We start from the raw sequence: 11689 nt of genomic DNA, 5'->3' as shown, positions 1-11689 counted from the left end.
TCTGCAGCGCCTGCGTCAGGCTGAGCATGGCGTCTTACAGGAAGCGAACGTACGCTGCGAACGCTGGCCATGAACAACAACGTAGAGAAAAGATGATCAGCAGGTAATGGTGATAATAAACAAACATTTTTACAGTAATTTTTCATAAAACTTTACAAAAACTAAGTCAGGTTTATGTTTCTAACACATTTCAGCAACAAGGCAGGTCAAAGTGCTTTATGTCATAAAAACACAAAAATATAAAGTGATAAAAGTCAGAAAACCAGTTTCAAACTTTTGATGAGTAAAAACATAAAATAACATCAAAATAACATAAGATTTAAAGAAGGTCAGTGTTTCCACAGTTTTTCTGTTTTAAGTTTTTAATTATTTAAAATAAAATTACTCTGGCAGACTGGTTCCAGACTGGTTCCAGACTGGTTCCAGACTGGTTCCAAACTGGTTCCAAACTGGTTCCAGACTGGTTCCAGACTGGTTCCAGACTGGTTCCAAACTGGTTCCAGACTGGTTCCAGACTGGTTCCTAACTGGTTCCAAACTGGTTCCAGACTGGTTCCAAACTGGTTCCAGACTGGTTCCGGACTGGTTCCGGACTGGTTCCAAACTGGTTCCAGACTGGTTCCAGACTGGTTCCGGACTGGTTCCAAACTGGTTCCGGACTGGTTCCAGACTGGTTCCAAACTGGTTCCGGACTGGCTCCAAACTGGTTCCAGACTGGTTCCAGACTGGTTCCAAACTGGTTCCAGACTGGTTCCAAACTGGTTCCAAACTGGTTCCAGACTGGTTCCAGACTGGTTCCAAACTGGTTCCAGACTGGTTCCAAACTGGTTCCAGACTGGTTCCAGACTGGTTTCGGACTGGTTCCAAACTGGTTCCAGACTGGTTCCAGACTGGTTTCGGACTGGTTCCAAACTGGTTCCAGACTGGTTCCAGACTGGAGCCGTCCAGACTGCCCATTTTCCATCACCTCCAAAGGTTTCCTGCTGAACATGAAAGCCTCTCCGCTCCGAGTCTGACCGGACAGGAAACAGCTTCTGACCTGTTCAGTTAAATGAAACCTGCTGTAACAGAATGAGATATTTTAATATTCATAGAGTCTGAACATGTTTATGATCGCAGCAGTATTTGCATCCAGCAGATTTTTCCTCTGATGGGATTTAAACCAAACATGGAGAAGCAGCTTCAGCTTCTATGCACCACAGATCTGGAACAAACTTCTAGATTGAAAGGTTACAGTTTCCTTTGGAATATAATTAATAAAACTTATCAACTTATTATTTTTACTCATTAAAAAGTTTGTTTTCAATAATTTGGTGACCGTTTTTTGTGACTTCTTGTATTTTTTTATGTTAAGAACTTTGAGCTGCATTGTTGATGAAATGTGTAAATAATAATAATAATAATAAGCCATCACACACACACACACCTGGACACCAGCCAGGCTGAATAGTTACCACTTCTCCCCAATCAGACTGAACTTTTAAACATTTGTTTCCCATAAATTAGTGTAACCCCTCAGGTTATATATATATCACTCTTTTCTCCCACACTCCTTAAACATTTTCTTAAATACAATGCATTGTAGCTCTTTTCACCTTAAACAGTAGTAATCACGTTTTCTTAACTTGGTTAATGTTTTACACTCACATATTGTTATTTACTACCGGCAGTAAATGCATCAGTTTTACTTGGCTCTACCTTACTGGTCAGTCAAGGGCAAAATCAAGTTTAAGCAATTTGATTGGTTGTGATGGACTGGGGTGAGGACGGTACTGGAGGTGTACGTGCCGCTGCTAAGCACAGTCAGTTGGCCGGCGGCCGTTCATGGACGAGGTTGGAGCTGTGCCGCTGTGGACTATTATTTTTTTTTATTGCTAACCTGTTGGAGCTACCAACTTTTCCTGAACGTTTTGCTTGGTTTTTCGAGCCACGGATCCGGACCACACTCAACGTTTTGCTTGAATTTTGGAGCTGCAGATCCGAACCTCGCTCGTGAGCCGGAACGGACGGTGGGACCGAAGTTGGAGCGGTTTTATTGCCGTTCGGCTAAAACTGGTAATCCATGGTGGGGTGAGTAACCCATTCCTCGTGGTTGTTCTGGGAGCCGCCATCATTGGAACTGCTATTCCGAGGACGAATGCTAACAGAGTCTCCTCAGGCCTGCAACGTTTGAAAAGCCAACGGACTGCTTTAATAACTCAAGAAACTGAATAGTGTGGTTGATGCCAACAGTATTTGTATTTCATACATTCAGCTTTATTGTTTTTGTTTATTGAATACCACTTGTTCAAAGGGGTTGTTTTGAACAGTTCTGGTTCTGAGGCAGCACAGTTGCACTAAGTGTGCTTAAAATCCTATTACTAATCTATTGGGGTGGTAATATTGAGTGTAGCACTTCCTGCGATTAATATCTAATTAATGGGTGGGATACCTTCTGTGCTATTGTTCCATGGTGCTGAAAGTTATCTGTGCTCTGTTAATGTGCATTGCCCTTGGTTTATTACTGACCAGTACGGTTTATTAAACTGGTACACATTCAACTTTACCATCTTCCTTCCTTATTTTAGTATAAGGTCACAGTCACACTGCATTTAGATCTTACTTATAGCTATCTTAGTCTTGCTCTTGTGCTCAGTTACGCACTCTATTCACTACATATATTGTTGCCAATTAATACATTATTTTCTCATTGTGAGGTAGTTGATAGAGTGTAGGTCAGAGAATCTGGGCGCTGTTCATCGGGGAAAACTAGAACAGTGGTTACATAAATGGAGGCACCGCTGGGATATTAGACCGAGTAACTGTCCTACAATCAAGACTAGAAGAACTATAATCATACCACAATGGCCAACTCATCCCTCCCACTCCCACCGTTAGAGCTTCAGACCTGGTGCAGCGAATCAAATGTAAATCCAGCTTATGCAGTTGTCATGAGTGGAGTTCCCATGGACACCAGTATTGCGGATGTGGAAGAGTTAATGGAGACAGTTAAAGCCTTCGGCAGAGTACGTGTCCGAGCCCAAAAGTCTGTCCCTCAACTGAAAACTGACATACTGCTGTGTGAGTGTCGCAATCCAGTTGACCCTAGCAAAGCACCTCCAGAAATATTCCCCCACACGGGAGAATCACCGTGGAAGCTAACTTTGCTTACTGAAACTGCTGAAGAACCAGATGAGTTTGCCATAAAACTAAAAAGACTGCTTGAAAGTGAAGGAAAAACATTAGCAGATATTGAGCCCTTGCTTTCCCAAGAGTCAAATCTGAAACAGGAGCACCCTTCATCTATTATTCGGGCTGTTGGAGAACTGTTGGAAAAAGTGAGACCCCCACAGGAGAACAATGCATTTCGCCGACTACGAGTTTTCTCTGGAGTTACTCCCACCCCTGCTGGTGAAGAGACACTTGAGAATTGGTTGGAGCAGGCACAATTAATGCTCGATGAATGTGATTGTTCTGCCAAGGAGAAGCGGAAGAGGATTGTTGAGAGTGTAAAGGGGCCAGCGCTTGAAATAATACAAGCTATACGCTGCAATGATCCAGACACACCCCCTCAAAAATTCTTGGAGGCAATTGAAAATGTATTTGGCACCACAGAATCAGGTGAAGACCTATATTTTGCCTTCAGATCTATGCAGCAAAACCCAAATGAAAGACTTTCAGATTTTGTTAGAAGGCTGGAGAAAGCTCTCACCAAGGCTGTTCAAAAGGGTGGTGTTCCTCCTGCCCTAAGAGACCGTGCACGAGCTGAGCAGCTGTTACGAGGTGCTGTTGAATCTGACATTATGCTGTTGCAGCTGCGGCTAAAAGAAAGACTTCACAATCCCCCATCCTTCATGGCACTGCTAAGTGAGGTACGTGCAGATGAGGATCAGAAAATGCTAAGGCGGCATACTACCAGTGTGCGACAAGTTGGCGCAGCAGACCTAAAGACACCAAAGCTCTCTGAAATGGATGCCCTCAAGGATCAGATAAAGGAGCTTCGAAGCCAAGTACAGCAGCTAACAGTAAAAGGACAAGATAGCCCTCACCTAATTGGAGGAGTGCCACAAGCTGTGGCTGCACGTTCTAATCCTGAGATGCATGTGTTAAAAGAACAAGTTCTTAGTCTCCAACACCAGTTCAGCCAACAAGCTACACCACCCACGGCTCCTATACCTCAGCCAAGGAACCAAAGAAATTCTTGGCGTAAAGATAGAGAACCCACAAAGTTTGCCAGAGAGGGTTCCAATGTATTTTGTTACCGTTGTGGCGAAGATGGCCACATTGCCACCAATTGCACCTGTCCTGAAAACTCTTCCAAGGTCATCCGAAAACTAATTCAGTCAATGCAAAAACTGCAACAAAGTCAAAAGAGAACCAGCTCACGGTCTTCAGAGCCAGAAAGAAAAGGTGGCCAAGTCACTGTGAGCCAAATTGGTCCTCCCACACCCAACCAGATACCTACAGGTCTCATTGGGGCACCAACAGTAGGCCAAATTATTATTGAAGGCCAGCCTTGTGATGCCTTAATGGACAGTGGCTCCACTGTTTCTATTGTATTTGAGGGTTGGTATACCCAACACCTATCCCACTTACCATTACACCCCATTTCGAGTCTAGACCTTTGGGGCCTTGGCCAGAACAGTTACCCCTATAAAGGTTTTATCGCTGCTCAAATACAGTTTCCTGAGGATATTGTAAAAGGTGGGTCCCGGACAGTCTTGGCTTTAGTCTGTCCAGAACCGAATGGTCCCGAACAGCAGCCAGTGATTATTGGCACAAATGCACGGACTTTCATTCATGAGCCACAGTCCAAAAGGGCATCAAAGAACAACAAGGTGGCACAAACTATGCGGGTGTGCACACAGTCCATCCAAAAGTCACCTGTGACCCCAAATAGAGCAGCAGCTTTTGTGAAATGGGTTGGACCTGGGCCTCTAACTATACCCCCTGGTTCTGGACTTACAGCTACATGTAAAGTGTCCTGCTCAGAATCTTTGGAGGACAGCATACTGGTGATTGAGACACCTGTTACCAGATCCCTTCCTGCAGGGGTGCTAATGCCCTCATGTGTGCTTTTGTCCATGGACATGGATGCAGAACAATTCCCTCTGTTCCTGAAAAATGAAACGGCCAAACCCAAGTCCCTTCCTAAAGGCACGGTCATAGCTCATGTCCATAAAGCTGACATAGTCACCCAGATACAGCCAAGCCAAGTACCCCACCAACGACTTGACCCGACAGTCTTCAATTTTGGTGACTCCCCCATTCCTGAAAACTGGAAAGTCCGACTATCACAAAAGTTGGCTGAGCGACCTGAAGTTTTCTCTCTGACCGAATGGGATGTTGGACTTGCAAAAGGGGTTGAACACCACATCCGACTAAAAGATTCTAGACCATTTCGAGAACGGGTAAGACGCCTGGCTCCTGCAGACATTGATGATGTCCGTCGACACTTACAAGAGCTTCTTGCTGCTGGCATAATTAAAGAATCTCGTTCACCATACGCCTCCCCAATTGTAATCGCAAGAAAGAAAACTGGCAAAATTCGAATGTGCATTGATTACCGCACACTTAATTCCAGAACCATACCAGACCAATACACACTTCCGAGAATAGACGATGCCTTGGCCTGCCTCACTGGGAGTCGCTGGTTCTCTGTGCTCGACCTTCGCAGTGGCTATTACCAAATTGAAATGGCAGAAGAAGACAAAGAAAAAACTGCATTCATTTGCCCATTGGGTTTCTACCAATTCGAACGCATGCCTCAAGGGATCACAGGTGCCCCTGCGACATTTCAGAGATTAATGGAGAAGGCAGTAGGCGATATGAATCTCCTCCAGTGTCTAGTCTACCTCGATGATCTTATTGTGTTTGGTCGTACTCTGGAAGAGCATGAAGAGCGACTTCTGAAAGTGCTCGATCGCCTGAGAGAACAAGGGTTAAAACTGTCCATTGATAAGTGCCAATTTTGCCAACCCCAAGTCAAATACGTTGGTCACATCGTGTCTGCTGCTGGCGTCGCAACAGACCCTGATAAGATAAAGGCAGTGGCGAATTGGGAACCTCCAGTAAACCTAAAATCACTGCAGTCCTTTTTAGGGTTCTGCGGTTATTACCGCAAGTTCATCGCCAACTATTCTGCCATAGTCCGGCCCCTCACAGATCTTACAAAGGGTTACCCACCAACACAAAAGAAACAAAGGAAAAATGAGCGCATTGTCACACCATACTATCACCCTTCTGAGTCATTTGGAGAGCGATGGACGCTAGAATGCACTGAGGCGTTTCGAAAAATTATCCAGTGCCTCACTCATGCCCCAGTCTTGGCCTTTGCGGACCCTACCAAGCCGTACATCCTTCATGTGGATGCCAGTCTTGACGGGCTTGGAGCGGTCCTTAATCAGGAACACTCTGATGGCTTACGCCCTGTTGCATTTGCTAGTCGCAAGTTGAGTCAGTCAGAGAGAAACTACCCTGTTCACCAACTAGAATTCTTGGCGTTGAAGTGGGCAGTCGTGGATAAGTTCCATGATTATCTTTATGGGGCCTGCTTTACTGTGAGGACAGACAATAACCCCCTCACTTATGTACTTACAACCGCCAAGTTGAATGCAACTGGTCATAGGTGGCTAGCCGCACTTACCACTTACGACTTTGACATCCAATACAAACCCGGCCGGGATAATGTGGATGCTGATTGGTTGTCCAGAAATGCAATCGGTGATGAACTCGGTTGGAGAGTAATACCCCCCTCTGGAGTTAAAGCTCTTTTCCACCCTGTGGACAGTACCAAGTCCTCAGAGCACCCAGAACGGCTTATTGACCAACTGGGGGCCACACCGAGTTCTGTTCCTGATGCATATGCTTGTTTTACTCACCTGCAGTTAAGTCCTCTGGAGAGACTAAGCAAACTGGACCTGGCCAAAGCACAAGACCTAGATCCTGTAATAGGTCCTGCCAAGAAAGCAGTCCAGGATGCGGTCTGGCCCTCCAACAGACATCCTGACTTATTGCTTCTACAAAAGGAAAGTTCAAAACTCCTGATGAAAGATGGCCTGTTGCATCGAAAAGTTTCCAGGCCTGCCGGCCTCCAGAACTTACAACTCGTTCTCCCAATTCAGTTCAGACCACAAGTACTCAGGGCTCTTCATGATGAGTCAGGGCACCTTGGAGTTGATCGCACAGTTGAGTTACTGAGAGACAGATTTTTCTGGCCCAAGATGGTCTCCGATGTGACAGACTACATCAAGAATTGTGGCAGGTGTGTTGCCCGCAAGACCCTACCTCGACGGGCTGCACCATTACACCAAATCACAAGCAGTGGCCCTCTCGACCTAGTCTGCATAGATTTTTTATCTATTGAGCCTGATTCGAAGGGAGTGGCCAATGTTCTCGTTGTTACAGACCATTTCACCCGATACGCCCAGGCCTACATCAGCAAAGATCAAAAAGCCTCAACCGTTGCCAAGATTTTGGTTGAAAAGTTCTTTGTTCACTACGGGCTGCCTGCAAGGATTCACTCTGATCAGGGGCGTGATTTTGAGAGCCGGTTAATCAAAGAACTTCTACAAATGTTGGGCATAAAGAAGTCTAGGACAACTCCTTATCATCCCCAGGGTGACCCACAACCAGAGCGTTTTAACCGCACACTCCTATCTATGCTGGGCACGCTCAATCCCTCTCAAAAGCAAAAGTGGAGTCAACATATCAGTTTGCTGGTTCACGCTTACAATTGTACGCGGAACGACGCTACCAGTTACTCACCATACTACCTTATGTTTGGTCGTGAGGCTCGTCTGCCAGTTGACCTATGCTTTGGTACGTCTCCAGATGGCACAGACCACCAAAGTTACCTTCAGTATGTTGAAAAGCTAAGAGCAGAGTTGCAAAAGGCTTACACACTGGCACAAGAAGTTGCAGACAAGAACCACCAGCGCAACAAAAGATACTATGACACAAGAGTAAGAAATCAAGTTCTAGGACCAGGAGACAGAGTACTTATTCGAGCTACAGGTGTACCTGGCAAGAATAAACTTGGAGACAAGTGGAGCTCAAGCCCCTATATAGTGGTTGAAAAATTGCCAAGCCTGCCGGTTTACAAGGTAAAGCCAGAAAGGGGCAGAGTCATTGTCAAAACCTTGCATCGTGACCATCTCCTACCTATTGGACACCTGGTTCGGTTTCCTGTTGATCATGAAAAGAAACCAGAGTGCCACCGACCAGAAACAAGGTCCTCAGCAGAGACCAAGACGAACAGACCTGATGACAGTGCAATGCAAAGAACTGACAAGGAGATCATGTCTGAGACGGAGGAAGATGATCTGTGGTACCTATCCACTGCTCAAAGAGAGTCTGTTTCCCAAGCACTAGATCTCCTTGCAGATCACTTCAACCGCAGAGAGTCTGCTGTCACTGCAGACCCAACACTAACTTCAAACAGTGCTTGTCCAACAGAGCCTATGAGTGCTATTACTGTCTCAGAGGCTGAGGAGGAACCAGAGGTTAGGCAGCTGCCTGACGACCCTGTGGCGGACACAGGTCTAGCTGGGGGAGCGCTCCCTTTGGCTAGTCAGTCTGAAAGCAGTGCAGAGCCCCTCAGTGATCATCAGTCACGTCGAGAGATTAAGCCAGTCATTCGGCTCAGTTATGACAAGCCTGGACATTCCATCGACAAGCCATTTGTGATAGTACACCGAGGAGTGAGAATCACCATTGGAAGAAGGAGCCATGCCCCTGTGTTCCAGTGTGTGCCTCCTGTAGTTTAGCTGGGGTTTTCTGACAAGTAATTTAGCCACCTAAGGGTAAATTGATTTGTTCTGCATAGATAGTCCGATGAGGGCATCTGGACTTTTAGAAGGGGGAGGATGTAACCCCTCAGGTTATATATATATCACTCTTTTCTCCCACACTCCTTAAACATTTTCTTAAATACAATGCATTGTAGCTCTTTTCACCTTAAACAGTAGTAATCACGTTTTCTTAACTTGGTTAATGTTTTACACTCACATATTGTTATTTACTACCGGCAGTAAATGCATCAGTTTTACTTGGCTCTACCTTACTGGTCAGTCAAGGGCAAAATCAAGTTTAAGCAATTTGATTGGTTGTGATGGACTGGGGTGAGGACGGTACTGGAGGTGTACGTGCCGCTGCTACGCACAGTCAGTTGGCCGGCGGCCGTTCATGGACGAGGTTGGAGCTGTGCCGCTGTGGACTATTATTTTTTTTTATTGCTAACCTGTTGGAGCTACCAACTTTTCCTGAACGTTTTGCTTGGTTTTTCGAGCCACGGATCCGGACCACACTCAACGTTTTGCTTGAATTTTGGAGCTGCAGATCCGAACCTCGCTCGTGAGCCGGAACGGACGGTGGGACCGAAGTTGGAGCGGTTTTATTGCTGTTCGGCTAAAACTGGTAATCCATGGTGGGGTGAGTAACCCATTCCTCGTGGTTGTTCTGGGAGCCGCCATCATTGGAACTGCTATTCCGAGGACGAATGCTAACAGAGTCTCCTCAGGCCTGCAACGTTTGAAAAGCCAACGGACTGCTTTAATAACTCAAGAAACTGAATAGTGTGGTTGATGCCAACAGTATTTGTATTTCATACATTCAGCTTTATTGTTTTTGTTTATTGAATACCACTTGTTCAAAGGGGTTGTTTTGAACAGTTCTGGTTCTGAGGCAGCACAGTTGCACTAAGTGTGCTTAAAATCCTATTACTAATCTATTGGGGTGGTAATATTGAGTGTAGCACTTCCTGCGATTAATATCTAATTAATGGGTGGGATACCTTCTGTGCTATTGTTCCATGGTGCTGAAAGTTATCTGTGCTCTGTTAATGTGCATTGCCCTTGGTTTATTACTGACCAGTACGGTTTATTAAACTGGTACACATTCAACTTTACCATCTTCCTTCCTTATTTTAGTATAAGGTCACAGTCACACTGCATTTAGATCTTACTTATAGCTATCTTAGTCTTGCTCTTGTGCTCAGTTACGCACTCTATTCACTACATATATTGTTGCCAATTAATACATTATTTTCTCATTGTGAGGTAGTTGATAGAGTGTAGGTCAGAGAATCTGGGCGCTGTTCATCGGGGAAAACTAGAACAGTGGTTACATTAGTAATTTCCTCCAACACAGCCAGATGAACGCAGCGATTTCATTCTGTTTTTATCTGTTATTATAAATCAGACCAAAGCAAAGTTACATCGGCCTCATCGCCTCTTCAGCTGCTGCTGTTACACATTTCAGCTTCTTCTCTTCATTTCTCCTGCCTGCAGGATTTTCTCTCCCGCTGCCGGACGACTTTCATTTAATCTGAGATTTCATAGTTTCTGTCATTTCCAGCCGAGTTTCTCAGCATGCACCAGAATAACCCAGATGAAGAGTCTCATCGTGACGCTTTTCCCATGATGCTTTGCAGCAGCATGAAGCCAGCAGGAGACACAGTGACAGCGGTCAGTCGGCTCCATGCAGGCGAACTGAGGGACCTCAACACATACATCAACACACACATCAACACACACATCAACAAACACACCAACACACACACTAATCTTTTGTCTGAGCAAAGAAGCAAAATCGATCATCTTCACTTCCATTATGAAATCCCAGTGTCTCCCAGAAGCCTGGAGGAAACCAGAGAGCAGGACTGAGTTGTTTTTATTTTTATGTACGGCTTCATTTCTTACAAAGGTCAGATGTGCGTCGTTTCCTGCAGCAGCAGGACTAACTGCCACGTTTTGCAGAGTCGTGTTGGGATGTTCAGCGTCCCATCAAGGGCAGAGAAGCGAAAGGTTGTTCAGTAATTTCTCTGGGAAATTGTCGCCCTCAGTCTCCAGCAGGAGGTCCCCTGTGTGATATGGATTGTTTTCAAGTAACAGGCGGTGAAAATGGCCATCTCATTATTTTTAATGGCTGTTTGAGATGGTTTCTGCTGCAGCGGAGCCGCGCTGGAGAAAAAAGTTAGAGATGCTCATGCAGAGAAGAGACTTTGTGTTAATCTGTGTTGACTGTGGAGTCATGGAAACCGAGCAGACGGCGTTGCGGTGAGGACCTGCAGCCTCGGAAGCGCTTGCATGCTGCTGCAGCAGCTGGACTCACGCCGAGCTAATTGGGATCATTTTTTACCCAAACCTGATTTGGTTGGCGAGTCCCAAACCAAACCAGCAACTCTGAGGTCAGAAATCTCCTCTAACCCTGCGGTTGCGTCAAAGCTGAACAAAATGACATTTTCCCACCACGTTTCCATCTAAATGGTTTTAATTAAGCCTCCCCTGTGGCCGCGGTAACCAGTCCAGGGGAGCGCAGCATCATAGAGATGCTGCAGCATCTGTTGCCCCGACAGTCCTGCTGCAGCGACAGAAACAAAAAGCAGGCGCTGGACGAGGAAACTGATGCAGCCAAATGAAGATGGATCAGTGGGAGGTTGTGGTGTCACTGATGAAGACTGCTGAGGTTATTACACAGCATGATGCTTCCTGATGAAGGCCAGACATGTTCAGCTGCTAAGCCACAAAATACCAACTTTATAAAGAAAAAAAATCTTGTTTGGTTTTAAGCTCATGTAAAATATTATTTGGAAACCTGTGAGAGTTATCCTACAAATCTATGCTGATAAAATTATATTCTTTTATTATTTATTGCAAACCAATAAATACAAAAATGTGCAGCATGCAAAGCACTGCAGACATATTTTTAAA

The 11689-nt window shown here is 45.4% G+C and overlaps 1 protein-coding gene across 1 annotated transcript; it reads left to right on the top strand.

Annotated features, from left to right (window-relative positions):
* The first annotated feature begins 1509 nt into the window (after positions 1-1509).
* LOC114154213 (uncharacterized) lies at positions 1510-10106 on the top strand. The gene has a single exon (XM_028033089.1). The coding sequence runs from the start codon at positions 2843-2845 to the stop codon at positions 8744-8746; it is 5904 nt and encodes a 1967-aa protein (XP_027888890.1). The 5' UTR covers positions 1510-2842; the 3' UTR covers positions 8747-10106.
* The last annotated feature ends 1583 nt before the right edge of the window (positions 10107-11689 follow it).

Source organism: Xiphophorus couchianus, chromosome 2 (assembly GCF_001444195.1).
Source record: "Xiphophorus couchianus chromosome 2, X_couchianus-1.0, whole genome shotgun sequence".
Taxonomy (NCBI): domain Eukaryota; kingdom Metazoa; phylum Chordata; class Actinopteri; order Cyprinodontiformes; family Poeciliidae; genus Xiphophorus; species Xiphophorus couchianus.
This window is presented reverse-complemented; position numbering and strand designations above follow the sequence as displayed.